We start from the raw sequence: 21,338 nt of genomic DNA, 5'->3' as shown, positions 1-21,338 counted from the left end.
ACCAACTGCAAGCCGTGGGTACCCATTTTACTCATACTTCTGTCCAACTGGGCTACAAATCAGGAGTTCCCCATCACTGCCTCCTCATGTTCAATCATTTGCTACAGAAGCTCACAGAACTCATGGAAACACATTTAGCAGATTGTAAAGGACATTATAAAGGGTATAAATGAACAACCTAAGGAAGACATACATAGCACGAGTCCAGAGGATTCCTAGGCACAGGAGCTTCTGTCCCGAGGAGAGCTGGACTGGGCCAATTATCCTGGCACATGGATGTGTTCACCAACCTGGATGGCCACCGAATCCCACAGTTTAGAAATTGTTATGGAGGTTTCATCACAAAGGCATGACTGGTTAGTAACTCAATTTCCAGCCCTGTACCTACCCTAGAGGTAGAAGGGTGGAGTGGGACATGCGGAGAGAGGCTGAAAGTTCTAACCCTCTGACCACAAGCTTAGTTCCTCTGGCACCCAGTTGCCCTCCTAAGGGCCCATCAAGAGTCACTATTTAGCATACAAAAAGACACTCATTAGTTCCAGAAATTCCAATGGTCTTAGAAGCTCTAAGCCTCTTATTTTTTTTTTTAAGATTTTGTTTTGTTCTGACAGACAGAGATCACAAGTAGACACAGAGGCAGGCAGAGAAGGGAGAGGAAGCAGGCTCCCTGCCAATCCCGATCATGACCCGAGACAAAGGCAGAGGCTTTAACCCACTGAGCCACCCAGGCGCTCAGGCGCCCCTGAAGCTCTAAGCTTCTAAGCTCTGTTTTCTCTGGAAACAGAGACTAAGACCAAATATTATAACCCCAAAAATGCTCCTATTACACCTGTTACTCAGGAAATTACAAAAGTTTCAAAAGCTCATGATTTCTTATTATTTCATATCACACATACAATAAAGGATAGGAAGTTAGAACTCTTTTTCTCTTACCATTTAAGTAATCTCTACCCCCAATGTGGGGCTCAAACTCATGACCCCAAGATCAAGAGTCACATGCTCTTCTAACTGAGCCAGACAGGAGCCCCAAAGTTAGAACTCTTAAGGAAAAATATTTTCATTATTATTCCTTTACTAGGAAAGTCCTTGTTTTCTTTATACGGGATGAAGTATTATTGAGACTGCTAAGGCCAGCAAATATAAACTGCTTTTATTGTGCAAAAATTAAGAATGGCTCAGGCTATATAATGGTAGCTGATGTAAATGTACTAAATCTCAGCTTCTAGAAGAGTTGATTTTGAACTCAATCACCCTTTAAGAGAAGACATACCAGCTCGCATTATTTCATCAACCAGGAGAATGTTGGTGGCAATCACCGTGCTGAGGAAAAAGATAACAGGGTAAGTAAAGCCTACCAACCCGCTCTCATCTTCCCCCCCAGCAATCTTCAGCTACTAAAAGTACTTTGTTCTTTAATGTGTTGGTCTGAGAAATTACCAGATGAAGCTATTGTAAATACAAACATCACCCTTGTATTATAATTTCAGATCCTCAGCTGATAAAACAAAAGTTTGACTTTATGTACCAGCAAAACTGAGCTCATTTTTAGCACATCATTTGCTTTTCCCCCCTGCTATACGTGTGGTACAATTTCAGTAAACTTCCTTCTTTCCCCTCCCCCTCAAACAGTAAAGGAAACATTTCCAAATCTGACACTGCTAGAATTAAAATGGACAAAGGACTGTAAAGTGACAGAAGCTAGTGTTAGTAACTGGATACTACACCTTTCCATACACTTAACCATTTTTCACTATAGAGTGGCAAAAACAATAGACAAGTTTTAAAGTTACTGATTATGTCCCTAAAAGTCTTTCTCTTTTTACTAATATTAATTTACCAAGAATGAAGAAGCTGTTTTTTCACACAATAATTATCCCAAACTCCTGCATCTGCCACTACCATGGGCTCACCTGCAAAGTAAAAACAAACTATTTTAACACTACAATCTTGATATATTCTGTTAATACTGGTTATATATTCTAACAGTGTTTAATATACCACCAGAATCACTGGTGTCCAGGTCACAATGACCTCCATGTTATCAAATCCAACCCAGTGGTCAGTTCTCAAGCCTCATGGATTAGCAACACTTAACATGGCCTCCTGACTACTCTAGCTTCACTTGTCTTCCTGGACACCACATTCAGCCTGGTTTTTCCCTTTTACATTAGTGACTCCTTTTCTGTTGACTTTCCTGGTTCTTCCTCGTCTTCCCAGAGCTCTTAATTTTAGAGTGGCCAGTGACTTAGTCCTGGATTCTTTTCTTCTCTCTCTATACTCACTCCCCAAGCATTCTCACCAAGTCTTCTGGATTTAAACCATATATACTCTAAAGACTCTCATTTTTATCTCTAACCCAGAGCTCTTTCTTGAGCTCCAGACTCATACTTCCAACTGTCTATTTCACTGGAAAGTCTAAGACACTTCGATTTTAACTTTGCCAAAACTCAGTGCTGGCCTCCTCCCCCAAAGCTGCTCTACCCACAGTTCTCCAATGTGGTTAATGGCCATTCCAACCTTCTAGTTGTTCAGCAGACTCCTCTCCACAGAATAACCAGAGTGATCCTTTTAAATGTAATCAGGCCACATCACAGCTTTGCCAAAAATTGCTCCCTCTTCCACTGTAGTAAAAGTCAAAGTCCTTGGACTAGCCCCCACACCCTGCATGATCTCTCTGTTACTTCTCTAATCTCCTTCTTCCTCTTCAAAAACTTCAGACACTGGCCTTTCCACTGGCTGCTCCTGCCCAGGACACTCATTCCTCAGTTCCCAAACATGGCTACTTCCTTACTTCCTTTGATTATTTTCTACAGACATATTCTCAATGAGGTCTACCCTGCCTACCCTCTTTCTTTAAAGCTAGCCCCCTCATGCTAGCATTCACAGTATTCCTTATAGGATCCTTTTATTTTTTTCATTGTATTTATTACTCTTTAAATGCTCAGGGAACTTATTTATTAAGCTTATTATTTTGAGATTTTTATTTATTTATTTGACAGACAGAGATCACAAGTAGGCAGAGAGGCAGGCAGAGAGAGAGAGGAGAAAGCACTCTCCCTGCTTGAGCAGAGAGCCCGATGTGGGGCTCGATCCCAGGACCTTGAGATCATGACCTGAGCTGAAAGCAGAGGCTTTAACCCACTGAGCCACCCAGGCACCCCTAAGCTTATTATTTACTGCCTATCTTTCCCTGTTATAATATAAGCTTAGAAGGGCAGGGGGTTTTGTCTCTTTTGTTCTTGGTCAATCTCAAGAGTCAAATAACAAGCACGCAAAAACTTTTTCTTAAAAGAATGTTTTCTTTCAAGAAGTTCAAAAGTAAATTAAAGGCACACAAATTTTAAATATTGAAGTCACCCGAATCTCCAATCCCTCACTTTAAGTTCTGGGTCACTATAGTATAACCTCTTTCTTTACTGAGCAGCTAATTTTTCTTCACTTTCTTACCTGTATCCAGATCTATACCAACAGGTTGTTTTGATTCAGAATGTTCAGTCTGAACTTTTACTAGCGTTTCCTGCAGGTCAAAACCAGAATTCTGAGCAAGAACCTTTAAGAATAAAAAAAATATGTGTGTGTGAATTATCTTCATATATATATTTGAGTATCAAATATAAAAAGTGAGGCTCTGCCCTCTAGTCTTGTAAAAACATATTCATAATACAGTAATCATTTCCTTTCAAAGAATTTCATTCTGGTTTTTTTTTAAGATTTTATTTATTTATTTGACAGACAGAGATAACAAGTAGGCAGAGAGGCAGGTAGAGAGGGGGAAGGAGGCTCCCTGCTGAGCAGAGAGCCCGATGTGGGGCTTGATCCCAGGACCCTGGGATCATGACCTGAGCCGAAGGCAGAGGCTTTAACCCACTGAACCACCCATGCGCCCCTCAAAGAATTTCATTCTTAATCAAATTATTATTTCATGTATCTAGCAGTTTTTATATTTACATAAACATCTTCCCTATGTGTATTACACTAAATTCTGAGGACATTACAGTCCCTCATCCCCACCCCATACTAATTTCCCTCCTTGCAAAGGATTTCTTAAAAAATGGATGGGGGGGTACCTGGGTGGCTCAGTAGGTTAAGCATCTGCCTTCGGCTCAGGTTATGATCTCAGGGTCTTGGGATCAAGCCTCTCCTCCCTGCTTATACATTCATGCTAGTGCGCACGCTCTCTCTCTCTCTCTCTCGTGCTCTCTCAAATAAATCTTTACAAAATAATAATAATAATAAATGGAAAATTAGTAGAATGGTATCATTTCTTCTTGTTCCTTGAGCCACACATTTTCTAGCTTTTCCTAGGCACCTGCTAAAGGAACCCTCCATATTTTCAGGATCTTTATGTCCTCATCAACATGAGGACAGTCATGACCTGTGGCAACAGGAATGGAGACAAAAGCACTCTAAACCTGGTTTATTTCCAAGTAGAACCAAACCACCACTATATACCAGGCTTACCAGTTTGTGTCAACTACCGGACCATCACTTACTGACTTTGCTGTTTGGGGCAAAGATAAAACAGATTTCCAGTTCTCAAAGATTCCACACATTATAAATAATTTTAAAGCAATTAACAAAGAGACTTTGCTAGCACTGTTCTTAATCTTTTACTTTGTGGTAATAACACCTTTGACATGGTCTTCTCTGTTTCTAAGTGGTTCACAACCAGATTAAGGCAAAGGAAAAGGAATGGTAATTCTCTGTCCTTCTTTCGACACATGGAATATCTCTGGTTTCTCTCCTTTTCTAGGTATTAAAATGAAAATGACAAAAGCACGCTTATATTTGGCAGTGCTTAACAGCCTGAAGTTCTCACTTCCCACAATTTAAAGTGATGATAACACTTTGGATACCACCACCAAGATAAAAATCTACCCTAAAGTCTAGTTAAATTTTAAGTTCTAAACTTTCTCATTATGATTAATCATGAACCATTTTTGAAGGAAATTTCTGGACTTACTTCAAATTTTGTCCTCAGAGATAGGCAAAGGGGCAAATTAGTTATTTCATGAAACTTTGACAAGGATTCTGAGCTATTATCCAAAAGTTTCCCTGCTTAACTGTAACATATCTTAAACAAAAATGCCTGGGGAAATGCAAATAAAAACTATCTCTCTTACTCTCACAAAACAAACTGAGGGTTGCTGAGGGGGAGAGGGGTAGGAGAGGATGGTTGGGTTCTGGACATTGGGGAGGGTATGTGATATGGTGAGTGCTGTGAAGTGTGTGTGTAAGCCTGACGATTCACAGATCTGTACCCCTGGAGCAAATAATATATTATATATTAATAAAAATAATTTTTTAAAAAACTGTCTTTCTACTCTGGTCTTAGATAATGTGGACAATTTATAATCCAACATCCTTATGTCTAACCACTTGTTCTTTGGCCATTAGCATAGTTGTACCTTAGGAATAATGAGCAAGGCATCAGCAAAAGCTTGGACTCCAAGACGAGCTCTTCCTTTTATACTGTGCTTGTAATTAACAAGGGCTTCCGCTATTGCCACTTCAACTGCACCTGCTCCCGGAACTACACAGCCTGTTGGAGGGAAAAGATTGGCAAGGCATGCTGGACAGAAACACCGGAGAAAAAAGTACTTAGCTATTCAAGGGTGTTCAATTATACTGCCGACACCTAAAATATACCTAAATATATACAGAAATAAAGTAAGTTGCAGAGTTCAGTGATTACTCAGATGCCTTATGAAGCATCCTGAAGTTACACACCATCAAATAATTAGGCATGGTACAGACAACTGGCTGCAAGCAGCTTACTTCTTTCTCTGTAAGAGTAGACATTTCTTCCATCTTCATCTTATTCTTTATGACTATATTTAAAAGGTAGTTATTTATAATTTTGGGGACAAGAAACTAATTGTAGTATCTGATTTGAAATTAAAAAAAAGACAACTTTAGGCCAAGATAATTTCATCACCATTTTGGTATAGAATTCTTGAGACTTATGATAGTATTTGTTTTCTGTACTGAAGCGAAACCCAAACAGCTACCTGAGGGAAAAATACAGGTGTTCTTATTACTCTAAGGTAAAAGCTCTGGTTAAAAACATCAATTTTCACAACAGGATATGACTTTTATACCTGCTGATATGGTTTTCGTAAAGTTTATGACTCTCCTTGAATCAACAAATTTGCCTTGGAATCACCCATCTTTAAAACAGAACAAAACAAAAAGAATCTCTCCTTTATCCCACATTATTTTTTAATTACTTGCCCCTTCCTCTGCTTCCCTGTACAACATAACTGCTCAAAAGAGTCGTCTATCTACTTGGTGACCACATCCTTGCTACCTATTCACATTTTAAAAAGTTCCTTGTGATATAACACTGTATGTTAATTATACCAGAATTAAAAAGTAATTTTAGAAAATTTTTCAAGTTCTTGTGAAATACTGAATATACACAGAAGGATATTTATATGTATAAGGTAGAAAGAATAAATGTGGAAATAAATGTACTCATGTACCTCCCACCCACCTTAAGAAACAGAACATCAGAGAACATTACCAGTAGCTGTAAAAACTTCCCTGGTCCCATTCTGCGAAAACACATAAAATTTGTGGGATGTTACTAAAGCAACACCTAAAAAGAAACTTGTATCACTAAACACCTACATTAGAAAAGAAGAAAAGTCTCAAACCAATGACTTCAGCCTCCCCCCTAAGAACTAGAAAAAAGCAAATGAAACTTAATGTAAACAGAAGAAAATAATAAAAATTGGAGCAGAAATCAATGAAATAAACATGAACAGTGTCAAAAAAAAAGGAATGTCAGAAATGAAAAAGGTAATTATAACTATAGATTCCACAGACGTTAAAAGTACTAAATAGTAAGGGAATATTATGAACAACTTATGCTAATCAACTTGAAAACTTAGATCAGGGATTAGCAAATTTTCTGCAAAACACCACATTTAAATGTTTTAGGCTCTGTTGGCCATGCCATCTCCTTTGTAACTATTCAACCCTGCCATTGTAGCACAAAAGAGGCACACATAATACCTGAATGAATGGGTATAGCTGTATCCCCATAAACTTTATTTACCAAAAACAGGCAGTAAACAGGATTTAGATCATAGGCAACAGTTTGATGATCTTAACAGACGAAACAGACAAATTTCTTGAAAGACACAGACTCAAAAAAAAAAAAAAGATAATGTGAATAGCCCTCTATCTATTAAAAAGACTGATTATAGCTTAAATTTTTCTCATGAAAAAAACTGCAGGCCCAGATGGCTTTACTGGTAAACTCTAACAAAGATTTAAGAAAGAAGTAATACAATTCTACACAAGAATTCAACACTTTCAGAAAATTAAAAAGGAGAGAATGTTTTCTAACTCATTCTTGAGGCCAGCATTATTCTAACAGCAAAAAAGATAAAGGCATTATAAGCAAAAAATACATATAAATACCCCTTATGAATACAAATATAAAAATTCTTGAAGTATTTTAGCAAATCAAGTCCAACAATATATAGAAAGGACAATACACATAGCAGCATTACTCACAACAGCCAAAAGGGGAAGTGATCTAAGTATCCATCAATGGATAAATGGATAAGTAACAGGCTGCGTGTGTGTGTGTGTGTGTGTGTGTGTGTGTGTGTGTATACATGCCCCTCACAAGGAACTTTTTAAAAATGTGAATGGGTGGCAAAGATGCAGTCACCAAGTTGTAGATGGATAGATAGATAGATAGATGCTAATATTCTGTCCTAATCTCAGATATAGATATATATCTATATCTGAGAATATATATATTTATATATATATATATATATATATATATACACAATGCAATGTTATTCAGTCTTAAAAAACAAGGACATTCTGACATATACCACAACATGGATGAACCCTGAAGACATTATGCTAAGTGAAATAAGCCAGTCACAAAAGGACAAATACTGGATGATTCCACTCAAACAAAGCACATAGAATAGTCAATTTCACAGACACCATAATTAGAAGAGTAGTTTCCGGGAGATGGGAGGAGAGGGGAATGGAGAATTATTGTTTAATAGCTATGGATTTTCAGTATTATAAGATGAAAAATGTTCTATTGATGGATGATGGTGATGGTTGCACAACAATGTAAAACAATGTATCTTATTGCCACTGAATTGTAACACTTAAAAATGATTAAAACAAATTATATCCATATATATATCCAAAATTTTAAAAAATAATTTTAAAACTGTAATCTACATTTAAAGAGGATAATATATCATAAGTAAGTAGGGTTTAACTCAAGAACATAAGGTTGGTTGAACGTTTAAAAATTAATGTAATTTACCACATTAATAATCTAACAGAGAAGAAGTATAAAATCACCTCAATAGATCACCAGAAAAGCAACTGGCAAAATCGAACATCATCCGTGATAAAAACTCTCAGCAAGAGAACTTCCTTAATCTGATAGAGGACTTCTAGAAAAATCTACAGCTAAATATCATACATAATAGAGAAAGGCTAAGTGTTTTCCCCGTATGATCAGGAACAAGGAAAGGATGCCCACTCTCACCATTTCCATTCAACAGTGTATTGAAGTTTCTAGCCCATGGAATAAAAGGAAAAAAGAAATAAAAGATATCCAGATTGGAAAGGAAGAAGTAAAATTGTTTTTATTAGCAGACAACGTGATCATTTATACCACTTATATAGATAAGTCAATGAAATCTATAAGAAAGCTACCAGAACGAGTGAGTTTAACAAGGCTGCAGAATTTATGATCAATATACAAAAATCAACTGTATTTCTATATCTTAATAATCAGAAATTGAAATTTTAAAAACATCATGTACCAAAGGACCAAAATTCATGAACTACATAAATCTGAAAAAAGATACGCCACTAAAAATTACAAAATATTGCTGAAATAAATATATATACATATTGCTGAGCTAGAGTCAAGAAGGCTCAAATAAATAAATATACCATGACTCAATATTAAGATGCCAATTATTCCCAGAATGTTCTACAGATTCAATGAAATTCCAATCAAAATCTCAAGTCTTTTTGGTAGAAACTGAAATGCTAATTCTAAAAATTTGTATGAAGTTGCAAAAGATTTTAAATAACCAAAATACCTTGAAAAAGAACAAAATGGGAGGACTGACACTGCTGATTTCAAGACTTATCATAAAGTTATAGTAAACAGGACAGTATATTAACACTGAGATAGACAAACAGATCAATGGAACAGAATAAGAACACAGAAATAGAACCACACAAATACAGACAACTGATTTTCAATGAAAAGTTTCAAAGGCAACTCAACTCACTGGAAAAAGAAAAATCTTTTCAACAAATGCAGCCAGAACAACTTGATCAAAGAATATTAAGGTATACCGTAGGTATATACCTAAAAGTTGATTTGTTGGGTCATCTAGTAACTCTATGTTTAACTTTGTAAGGAACTCCCTACTATTTTCCAGCAGTTCCCACCAACAATGTTGAGGGCTCCAATTTCTCCATATCCTTGCCAACATTTACTGTTGTCCAGCTTTTTGATTTATAGCCATCACAACAGTTGTAAAACAGTATCTCTTCATGGTTTTGATTTTAATTTTCCTAATGATTAATTATGTTGAGCATCTTCTCATGTGCTTATTATTCTATTTTAAATGGAGTTAGTTTAAAAATTATCAGTAAATAATACATGCTAATATTCTTCCCTAATTTTTCTGAAAATTATACTGCACCTAAGGTAATGGAATGAGTTCTAAGCTGTAAAAGCCTTTTCATGATTTTAAAAATAAATTTCTTTTTTTTCTTTTTTTTTAAGTAGGCTCCACACCCAGCATGGAACCCAACTTGGGCCTGAACTCATGACTCTGAGATTGAGAATTAAGCTGAGATCAAGACTCAGATGCTTAGCTGACTGAGCCACCCAGGCACCCTGTGGTTTTAAAAATAAATTTCTAAAAATAAAAAAATGATACTACAGCATCAAATTAAGTGTTTTTTCACTTCATAAACAGAAGTTAATTAAAAGGGCAGCATACTAGGGCACCTGGGTGGCTCAGTCAGTTAAGCATCTGACTTCAACTGGGGCCACGATCTCAGGGTCCTGGGATCAAGCCCCAAGTTGGGCTCCCTGATCAGCTGGGAGTCTGTTTGTCCTTCTCCTTCTCCCTCTGCCCCTCCCCCCACTTGTGTTCATACACCCTCTCTCAAAAAAAAAAAAAAAGCACAGCATAGTTACTAAGAATATTCCAGTGGAAAAATCTTAGTAAAAAGAAATAGAGTAATCATTTATATCTTTTAAAATACTATGTATCATGATAGATGTATTACTACTTTAAAAATACATAAGGTTCATATCCATCACAAAAAAAAGAGCCTACCATCTTCAATGGCATTTTTGATGGCACGAAGTCCATCCCTTATAGCGTCCTTGATTTGTGTCAGAGTATGCTTATTCGGTCCTTTAACCAACAAGGTGACAGAACGAGGGTTAACACAGGCCTCAATAAAAGTGAACTTTTCTTCACCCTAGACGATAATCCAAGAAGATATAACTCTAATACTTAATGTTACTATGAAATGAAGACCCAGCTTATAATAATAGAACCCAATCTTCATGTGAGTTTTTCTTATCAAACATAACTAAATATGGGGGCACCTGGGTGGCTCAGTGGGTTAAAGCCTCTGCCTTCGGCTCGGGTCATGATCCCAAGGTCCTGGGATCGAGCCACACATCGGGCTCTCTGCTCAGTGGGGAGCCTGCTTCCTCCTCTCTCTCTCTGCCTGCCTCTCTGCTACTTATGATCTCTGTCTGTCAAATAAATAAATAAAATCTTAAAAAAAAAAAAACTAAGTATGTGTTAAAAGCAGTTGTTATATTTGAACTCTCAACAAACATTTAGATAAATAAATTGTAAAATCTGTCCTGTGGATTATTCCGATACCAAAAGGAAAAGCCTGAATTAAAAGACTTAGTATTTTTTTAAAAAGGGTGGGGTGTCTGCCTTTGGCTCAGGTCATGATCTCAGGGATGGAGCCCATCCCAGGAAAGGGTTCTGGGATGGGCTCTCATTGGGCTCTATGCTCAGCGGGGAGCCTGCTTCCCCCTCTCCCTCTGCCTGCCACTACCCCTGCTTGTGCCCTCTGTCAAATAAATAAACAAAATCTTAAAAATAAAATAAAAAAGCAAAAGGTTTACTCTTCACTTTATAACCACGGTCAGCAGAGATACTCACTAAAGCACACTCATGTACAAGACCAGCATGTCCCAAGCAATCTACAGTAAGGTCTTCAAGACAATTCACAGCCATTCCACCACAAGCAAGAGAGAGTCTGAAATGACATATGTCACCATAGCTTTTGTTAGAGAAAGCACTAAAGACTTAATTTCTTAAAGGTGAAAAGATATCTAACACAGAAGAGAGCATTGTCGCTGTGTTGTATTGTTTTTAAAATCTGTTTTAAGAAGGGGCGCCTGTGTGGCTCAGTTAAGTGGCTGCCTTAGGCTCAGGTCATGATCTCAGGATCCTGGGACTGAGTCCCACATAAGGCTCACTACTTAGCAGGGAGTTTGCTTCTCCCTCTGCCCCTCCCCACTCCTCATAGTCTCTCTCTCTGTCTCTCTCTCTCTCAGATAAATAAATAAAATCTTCAAAAAAAAATCCTCAGTGCTCTGCCCATTCAACCTTTCAAAAAAAATGTTTTGTTTTTTTTTTAAGATTTTATTTATTTATTTGACAGAGAGAGATCACAAGTAGACAGAGAGGCAGGCAGAGAGAGAGAGAGGGAAGCAGGCTCGCCACTGAGCAGAGAGCCCGATGCGGGACTTGATCCCAGGACCCTGAGATCATGACCTGAGCCGAAGGCAGTGGCTTAACCCACTGAGCCACCCAGGCGCCCCTCAAAAAAAATGTTTTAAGATAAAAACCTTCTTTGTACTTCAACAAAGTTCTGAGGTAGGTTAACAGTCTTGATTTTTTTTAACAGTCTTGATTTTTGATACTTCCGTTATTTATTGAAATTAAAGACAGTATTTTGAAATCTGTATGCTATTTTGCTCACAATGTTTACATATAAACTAAAAGGAATACCATGGGATCATTTCAATTTTATCTGTTAAAAAATAGGATACATAGTAATCTGCAAGCTTACCTTTCCATATTTCTTCTTTTTGCTCTGCGAAGAGCTACTATGCCATGTTTTGCAAGAGCATCTAAGGAAAATGGATCAATTCCCTAAAACCAAATTAGCATAAAAGTTATAAGCACATCTGAAGCCAGTAGTTCTCAAACTTTCTGATCTTAGCACTGCTTCACGTTCTTAGAAATTATTAAGAACTCAAAAGCTCTTATGTGAACTGTATTCTATAATATTTGTCATACTATAAATTAAAATTGAGAAATGTTTAAAATATTAATCCATTCAAAATAATAAACAATCCATTTTATGTTAACATAAATAACATCTTCAAGTGAAAATTTATTATACTTTCCTAAACAAAAAAATATAAGGCTTAAAGTAATGGCACTGTTTCACTTTTAGTATCTTCTTAATGTCTGTCTTAATAGAAGACATCTAGATTCTCAGATCTGCTTCTGCATTCAATTTGGTGTGATATGTTGCTCGGGTTAAAGTATATTATGAAAACTTGGACTCACACAAATATGTATTGGAAAATGGAGGAATATTTTAATAGCCTTTCCAGATACATGTGGATATTCTTCTTTGATACTATATCAAAACTGAATAAATGACAGTTCCTTAAAGGTTAGTGTCAATGTGAAATATGGGACCTATCAATAATCTTTTCATATTCTTTCATGTTAAAGTCCATTTGTCTATCTTACACTTTGAATGTATTATCTACCCAGGCATGTCTTTGTTAATCATATATTTTTTACTCATTTAGAAAATAATGGTTCATTATGTTAAGCAGAGCTTCCAAATGTTGATACATTTCATGGGTATATAATATCAAAAATATCACATTTGCTAATATCACCACTAATATTATCAGAAAAGTCCTTCAAGCACTGGAAAGCAGTCAAGTTCACAGAGGCAGTTACAAGTTTTCCAAAAATTTAATTTTGGCCTGAAAGCTCAAATTTATTTGGAACAAACACTGTCAGTTGCTTTCCTTGAAGTGATAGAACCACTTCTTCCTTTTTGAGAGAAGCCTGCCAAATACCCATGTCTAAATACCCACAGTTTTTCTGTCAGTTATTCTTTTTTCTTTTTTTTTAAAGTAATCTCCCTGCCCAAAATGGGGCTTGCACTCACAACCCCAAGATCAAGAGTTGCATGCTCTACTAACTGAGCCAGCCAGGCACCCCTGCCAGTTATTCTTTAAAGTAAAAATGGCGGGACGCCTGGGTGGCTCAGCTGGTTAAGCAGCTGCCTTCGGCTCGGGTCATGATCCCAGCATCCTGGAATCAAGTCCCACCTCGGGCTCCTTGCTCAGCGGGGAGCCTACTTCACCCTTTGCCTCTGCCTGCCACTCTGTCTGCCTGTGCTCATGCTCTCCCCCTCTCTCTCTCTCTGACAAATAAAATCTTAAAAAAAAAAAGTAAAAATGGTATTCCATGAAAGAAGTGAATTAATTATACATATATACATATATGTATATATGTATAATTATGCAATTATACAATTGCAACTCAATTAACAAGAACTCTTTCTCTAGACAACTATATTTTTTAAAAAAATTTTTTGAGAGAGTGTGATCATGAGGGAGGCAGGGGGGCCATGGGGGCTGGGCAGAGGGAGAGGAAATAGGAACTCCCAAGCAGACTACATGCGCAGCTCAATGCAGAGCCTGATACAGGGCTCGATCTCATAACCATGAGATCATGATCTGAGCGTTTTGAAACCAAGAGTGGGATGCTTAACAAACTAAGCCATCCAGACGCCCCCACAACAACCATATTTTGATATTCAGATTTCATACTCTGTCACATAGAATTATAAAAGGATGCATATTTAATCAAAATTTAATTAATAAGTTTTACCATTTCAAGATATTCTCAAATGGGGGCACCTGGGTGGCTCAGTCAGTTGGGCGTCTGATTCTTGATTTTGGCTCAGGTCATGATCTCATGGTCATGGGACTGAGCCCCACATCAGGCTCCACATTCAGTAGGGAGCCTTCTTGGGATTGTCCCTTTCCCTCCGTCCCTCCCCGCCACACACATTCTCTCTCACTCCCTCTCAAATAAACAAATAAATCTTTTTTTAAAAAGAGATATCTCAAATGAAACTGCCATTTTTTTTTAAACCTCAAAGACTCCCTGAAATGGTCTTCAAGATTCCTAGGAGTCTACAGACCACACTGTAAGAAATGCTGAAAAACATTTACCAATAGTTAATATCTGAATTTTCCTTCTCACCTTTTGATTAATGACAACAAATCCTTTATTGGACTGAGCACAGACTCTGTCTTTCAGGTCTATTATTTTTTGTACTCTATCTTCAATAAATTTTCTTTCAGCTTTTACCAATTTCTCTTTCTCTTCAGCAGTCTTATAAAAGAAACCAGAGCTTACCTCTCTAAAAGATTAATAAAAACGAGTGAGTAAAAGTGGAGAAAAAAAGAAGGAGGGAAAGATAGTTTACATTAAACATTTGGGAGGGAAGAAAGAGATTTTTATAAAAAAGACTTTTAGGGAGCACCTGGGTGGTTCAGTTGGTTAAGCATCCAACACTTAATTTCAGCTCAGATCATGATCTCAGGGTCATGAGACTGAGCCCTGTGCCTGCTTTAAGATTCATTCTTTCTTTGTCCCGCACCTTGGCCCCTCCCCCACTTGTCTCTAAATCAATTAATTAAGCAAAATTAAAAACACTTCTAGAAAATATAGTTTCAACATTTACAAAGAGTAACTGCCACGTACGTTTTTTCATATTCTAGTGACACATTGCAAGTAAGGATAAATGCATCTTCCACTCGCTTCTTCATGTCTGGATGACGGGCACCATGGTCCAAAACTAATCCTCTGATCAATCTATTAAAAAATATGTAATGTGTCTTTCTTCGAATATACACTCTAAATTTATTATAAAATAAGGATTGTATTCTTAAAATTGTAACAGATCAGGACACACATTGTTTCCTTGCACCAACTTTAAGCCTAACACATAATTAGTAAAATTGGAAAAGAAAATCCACTTTAACACAGTGTGACTATGAAGTCACAATGAAAAGTCAACCCAGAATTATTCTCTAAATTATGTGGCTCAAACATATGACACAGCTGGTCAAGTAATGAGAGGTAGACACACAATGAGTTTCTTAGGAACATTTGTTCAAAATAATTATATGGAACAACCAAAAATTGTTAACCTAAATGTCTAACAATAGGGCATTGTTCAGCAAATAAATGACCCAAATATTTGGTGGTCATGAAAACTATGTAATGACATGGAAAAATATTTACATAGGTAGTTGATAAACACAGAACAACAAACCACCTATAAAGAATGATTATAACTATTCTTTTAAAAAATAAGCACCTTGGTATTGACAAGAAAAAAATGAAAGGAACCTAGAGTAAAGTTCTGCGTGGGCAGTAGGAATACAGATAATTTGGGGGTGGGAGAGACTCTTCCTGCTTTCCAAATTTTCTTTCAAAAGAAAATATTTTTTAACTTTCAAAACTTCATTTATACCCAATTAGGGAATGATATTTCTACTTCTTTTATAACCAGTATTTGTTCTACATTAAAGTAAAGAAATAATTTTTAAAATAAACAAGATTACAAGGAAGTTTTCAAAATTTTAATCTAACTACTGATTTTAATCTAACTACAAAATTTAATCTAATTACTCCAACTTTTAACTGAAAATGAAGATATTTAGGAAGAAACAAGCAAATGTATGTTCAGTATTCAAGCCTCCACTCTTTCCCTCTTGCTCTCAGCAAATGACCTTGCTGCTTTGAGAAAATACAAGCACTGTCCCATCACTACCTCTACCAATCCACCTGCACTTGAACCTGAACCTCCTATTCCTATGACTGAACTATCCATGCTCCTCTGCATGTATGTACTCTACTCCTTTTCTCCTCTCTGCTCCAGCAATACCCCATCCCCCTACTGCCATCAATTCCTCCTGCCTTCAGGAGCATTCTCATCAGGATACAGATTTGCCATGATAATTCCCATCTTTAAATTTTTTTTTTAAGATTTCATTTATTTATTTGACAGACAGAGATCACAAGTAGGCAGAGAGGCAGGCAGAGAGAGAGGTGGAAGCAGGCTCCATGCAGAGCAGAGAGCTTGATGCAGGGCTTGATACCAGGACCCTGGGAAGGCAGGGGCCGAAGGCAGAGGCTTTAACCAACTGAGCCACCCAGGCGCCCGATAATTCCCATCTTTAAAACAAAGAATGCTTCTCCTTCAAGTCCTTTCCCATACTTCCTTCTAGCTACTTCCTAAATATCTAACCTCTTTGGAGTGGTGTAAGCTTGTATCCTCACTTCCCTAATCCTTCTCTGTGGAGCCCACCTTCAGTCTGACTTTCATACCCACTCCTTTACTAATTCAGTTCTCATTAAAGCCACCAAAAATATTAAGTGCTTTCCATATCTAAAGGTCGTTTTTCAACCACAACTTGCTCAAAGTTTCAGCAGCATATGTTAATTGATTATTCTCCCTCTGAAACATTTTCCTTTCTTAGCTTCAGGACCTTCTCTTGGCTTTCCTCTACCAGTAACCACTCCTTCTCAGTCTCCTGTGCTATATATCCTTCTTGTCTTCTCAATTTCAAAACATCAGAGTTTCCAGGGCTTAACTTTAAACTTCCTCTTTTTTTTTTTTTTTTTTAAGATTTATTTTGAGAAAGTGAGTGAGTGAGAGAGCGAGAGCAAGAAGAGGGGTAGAGGGAGAGTAAACGTCCTCTTCTATCTATAGTCACCTCCCAGATGAACTCATTACCTCTCATAGGCTTTAAGTCACCTATACACAGATAACTCCCAAATATATTTCCAGATCAGACCTCTGTTCTAAACTCCAGACACACCTCTCCAACTCCCTACTCAGCATCTCCACATGGATGCCTAATAGGCATCTAAAACATAACATTTCCCAAACTAAACTCTTGATTTATTTCCCCAAATATTTTCCTCCCAGTTTTTTCCATCCCAAGAAAAAGTACTTCTCCTTTTCCAGCTGCTGCATGCAAAAACCCAGGAGACATCCTTCACTCTTTATCTGTCATTTTCTGTGTTGAACCATCAATAGATCCTATTGCTTCTTCTTCTAAGTATACCCTGGTCTAAACTGTTTTCATCCCTCTCCTGAATTACAACAGATTCCTGACTGGCCTCCAGCTTCTGCCCTTGCACTGGGAGGTGCCCTGCTCCACAGTGCATTCTCCCTACAACCACCAGAGAGAGCCTTCTGAAATATAAACCAAGAACTGCTTTGCCCTCAGCAATGGCAGACTAATTTAGACCAACCCTACCACAAAAAGCAACTAAAAATTCTGGGTTAAAAATAAAAACCCTGGGGCACTCAATCAGTTAAGCATACGACTCAAGATTTCAGCTCAAGTCATAATCTCAGGGTTTTGAAATTGAGCCTTGCAGCAGGCTGCATGCTGTTGTGTAGGGCCTGCGTAAGATCTTTCTCCTTCTGCATCTCACCCTCACTGGCTCATGCACACACACACACACACACACACACACACACTCACTCACTCCCAAAAACAAACAAACAAAACCCCTTAAAAACACTGAAGAGCTATAAAAGAGTAAAGAAAGCAAGAACTCCAAGGGGTAAAAAAAGAACTGCAGGCACTCTTATCCTAAAGTCATTAGACAATTCAGGAAAATTTGAACTTTGTTTTCAATAACCTCACAATGAGAAGGGGACAGAATTAAAAGCTCAGGGCTCATCTGAGGTAGAGGTCTAACAGGAGACACTTTTCCCATTAAGTAGGAACCCCAAAGGGGTACATACTCAGGGTGTAAATCAGAAGGATGAACCATAAGCAAGCAGCCCTTATACCAATCAGCAGTTAGAACTAACTAGATAGGAGCACCTGGGTTGCTCAGTTGGTTAAGTAGGCAACTCTTGATTTTGGCACAGATCATGATCTCAGGGTCCTAGAATGGAGGCTTGTATCAGGCTCTACACTCAGCAGGAAGTCTGCCTAAGGATTCTGCCTCTCCCTCTCCCTCCACCCCCCCCCCACTCACATGTGTGCACTCACTCACTCTCTCTCTAAAATAAATAAATTTTTAGAAAAAAAGAATTAGCTGGATATTAAAAACAAACAAACAAAAGCCCTCAAGCTGTAGATTTGATTTAAAGTATTCCCTGAGCTGTCGGGGTGGCTCAGTTGACTAAGCACCTGGACTCTTGATCTCAGCTCAGGTCCTGATCTCAGTGTCATGAGTTCAAGGCCCACAACAGGCTCCATGCTGGGCTTGAAAACTACTTTAAAAAAAAATAAAAGTAAAAAATAAAGTATTCCCTGGGTGTCTTGCAGCAACAAATTCAAATTCTCTGCGCAAAAATGGACCTTCATCCTAGGTCTCAAATTATTTCTACAAATACTTTTTTCAAACACAATGAATGGCACATATAGAAACAAAACACAGTTAGGGAGAACCAGCAAAATATAATAAACACCAGAAACAGACAAGTCAAAACTTCAAATGTTGTGATTATCAGATATGAACTTTATGTTTAAAAACATGTAAGGCAGTCTTATAAAGATCTGCAGGGAATAGGACACCATAAAAAGTATCACGGCAGACTTAAGAAAAACCAAATAAAACGTCAAGAAATAGGTAAATAAAGATGCCCACACATACATATATATTAAAATAAATAAAGTGTTTTAAAATGAAATAATGATTATCTGGATTGGCTTCAAAATAATCCAGGTTTGGGACAAGGAGGAGGGAGGGAAAAGGGGCATATAAGGGAAATAAAAGGAAAAATACAGTGTGTTGAAAATTGAAAGATGAGAGACAAGTGTATAGGAGTCCACTATTCTTTTCTCTCTACTTTCATATGTTTAGAATTTTCCATAATAAGACATTTAAAATTCATTAAGTCCAAAATCAACAAGATGCCACATACTCTGAGGTTCTACATATTCAAGCCATTGTCTGGCTTTCTTTCCTGACTTCATCTCCTACTCCTTTTTCTTCTTCCTGTGCTCCAGGCACACAAACACCCCAGCACACTTGTGTGCCTCAGGGCCTTTTCAACTGTTACTGTCAGAACACTCTTCCCCGAGATGTGCACATGGCTATTCCTTACTTCTTCGGACACCTTCTTTGCTCTCTATCTTCCTACTATGAGGACCTTCCCTAAACATTCTAAAATCACACACAAGCTCTCACATAGTCACTCTATCTTCTTCAAGTTTTTAAGATCACTTAGGTATTTATTACCTCCCTCAACTAGAAACAAAATCTTCTTGGAGAAAGAAATTCTGTTTTGTTTATTCTTTATCCCTAGCACCCAAAATAATGACTAGCTTGGGGTAAGTATTCAATTAATATATGTTGAATTAATAGACTGATGTTGAATAAAAGTAAGGAAATTAATGAAAAAAACATCTGAACTAAACCAAATATTCTAGAATCTATGTATTGTCAAAGTTTATGTAACTTACTTTGTATCTGTTTCTGATTGATGCTTCATCTCCATGATTTCCACCATGAAGAGATCGATAGGATAACCCGGTCTTCTAACAGCCAAAACAGAATCCACCACAGCCTAAAAGAGAAGCAAATGAGAACAGTAATTACTGTTCTATTAAAAGAAATCACTGGCCTGGGGCACCTGGGTGGCTCAGTGGGTTAAAGCCTCTGCCTTCAGCTCAGGTCATGATCCCAGGGTCCTGGGATCGAGCTCCGCATTGGGATCTCTGCTCACCAGGGAGCATGCTTCTCTCTCTCTCTCTCTCTCTCTCTCTCTTTCTGCCTGCCTCTCTGCCTACTTGTGATCTCTCTCTCTGTGTCAAATAAATAAATTTTAAAAATTAAAAAAAAAAAAGAAAGAAATCACTGGCCTAAGTAATCACCAGACTAAGCAGATAAAGGGCTTCAGACCTCAAAATACAGAGCAAGGCCAAAAAGACCCACTTTGTCATGGACACCAGTAATAACCAATGCCAATGGATACCTTAGAACCTAAAGGAACTTCAGAGATCATCAGGCCCAAATCCTTCATTTTACAGGTAAGTAAACTCTGATAAAACTTTAAGAAGTTACACTCTTAGGGGTACCTGAGTGGTTCAGTTGGTAAAAGAGTCAACCCTTGATTTTAGTTCAGATCATGATCTCAGGGTCATGGGCTCGAGCCCCGCATTGAGCTCTGCACTGGACGTGAAGCCTGCCTGGAATTTTCTCTTCCTCTCCTTCTGCCCCTCCCCCATATCCCCCACACCCCAACCCCATCAGCTCACACTCTTTCTCCAAAAAAAAAAAAAGAAGAAGAACTTAGAGTCTTAAAACAGGTCTAAAAGGCAGTAGCAGGGGTGCCTGGATGGCTCAGTGGGTTGAGCCTCTGCCTTCAGCTCCAGTGGTGTCGTGGTCTCGGGTCCTGGGATCAAGCCCCACATCAGGCTCCCTGCTCAGCGGGGAGCCTGCTTCTCCCTCTCCCTCTGCCTGCCTCTGCCTACTTGTAATCTCTCTCTCTCTCTCGGTCAAATAAATAAATAAAATCTTTTAAAAAAAAATAAAAAATAAAAGGCAGTAGCAGAACCAGTACTACAATTCAATTCTTTTTTTTTTTTTTTAAGATTTTATTTATTTATTTGACAGAGAGAGAGAGATCACAAGTAGGCAGAGAGGCAGGCAGAGAGAGGGAGAAGCAGGCTACCCCCTGAGCAGAGAGCCTGATGCGGGGCCCAATCCCAGGACCCTGAGATCATGACCCGAGCCGAAGGCAGAGGCTTAACCCACTGAGTCACCCAGGTGTCCCTAGAATTCAATTCTTTTCAACTGCCAAGCTACTACTCTTTCTACTACCAACACTACTCAAACTTTTCCACCAAAGAACATATTAATGGAAAAGGAAATGTAATGTAAGAGTTAAAATTTGCTGGCTATACAAGCTGGAAATTTCTAAGGTTTTACGTTTTATCGTGAAAAGTTTCCACATCATGCTATAATATACATGCTTGTTTTAATGTGAAAGTAGTGCTTTTCCCCAAAACTGCAAAGTAAAATTGAGACTCTAGAAAGACCTATCTCACTTATTCTGCCACATATGCCAGGGATATACAATTTGAGAAGCATCCTACTGCTTAGCTCAGAAAGTAATTGGAAGGGGCGCCTGGGTGGCCTCTGCCTTCAGCTCAGGTCATGATCCCAGAGTCCTGGGATCGAGTC

The 21,338-nt window shown here is 37.9% G+C and overlaps 1 protein-coding gene across 3 annotated transcripts in view; it reads right to left on the bottom strand.

The window, feature by feature from the left end:
• Positions 1-1,171: 1,171 nt before the first annotated feature.
• Positions 1,172-21,338, bottom strand: part of CCT6B (chaperonin containing TCP1 subunit 6B) — a 29,299-nt gene continuing 9,132 nt past the window's right edge. For 2 of the 3 annotated variants that reach the window (XM_045985966.1, XM_045985969.1), the window contains 10 exons: positions 19,616-19,719; positions 14,877-14,987; positions 14,373-14,532; positions 12,139-12,221; positions 11,223-11,319; positions 10,368-10,515; positions 5,409-5,542; positions 3,448-3,550; positions 1,838-1,910; positions 1,172-1,320 (listed from right to left, as the gene is read on the bottom strand). In XM_045985966.1, the coding sequence (XP_045841922.1) occupies positions 1,248-1,320; positions 1,838-1,910; positions 3,448-3,550; positions 5,409-5,542; positions 10,368-10,515; positions 11,223-11,319; positions 12,139-12,221; positions 14,373-14,532; positions 14,877-14,987; positions 19,616-19,719 (1,086 nt within the window). In that variant the 3' untranslated portion in view covers positions 1,172-1,247. The remainder of the gene's footprint in view (positions 1,321-1,837; positions 1,911-3,447; positions 3,551-5,408; positions 5,543-10,367; positions 10,516-11,222; positions 11,320-12,138; positions 12,222-14,372; positions 14,533-14,876; positions 14,988-19,615; positions 19,720-21,338) is intronic. The other variant, XM_045985967.1, reaches the window with a different exon arrangement.

This window comes from Meles meles, chromosome 18 (genome assembly GCF_922984935.1).
Source record: "Meles meles chromosome 18, mMelMel3.1 paternal haplotype, whole genome shotgun sequence".
In the NCBI taxonomy this organism is placed as follows: Eukaryota; Metazoa; Chordata; class Mammalia; order Carnivora; family Mustelidae; genus Meles; species Meles meles.
Note: the sequence above shows the minus strand (reverse complement) of the source record. Positions and strands in the feature narration are given on the sequence as shown.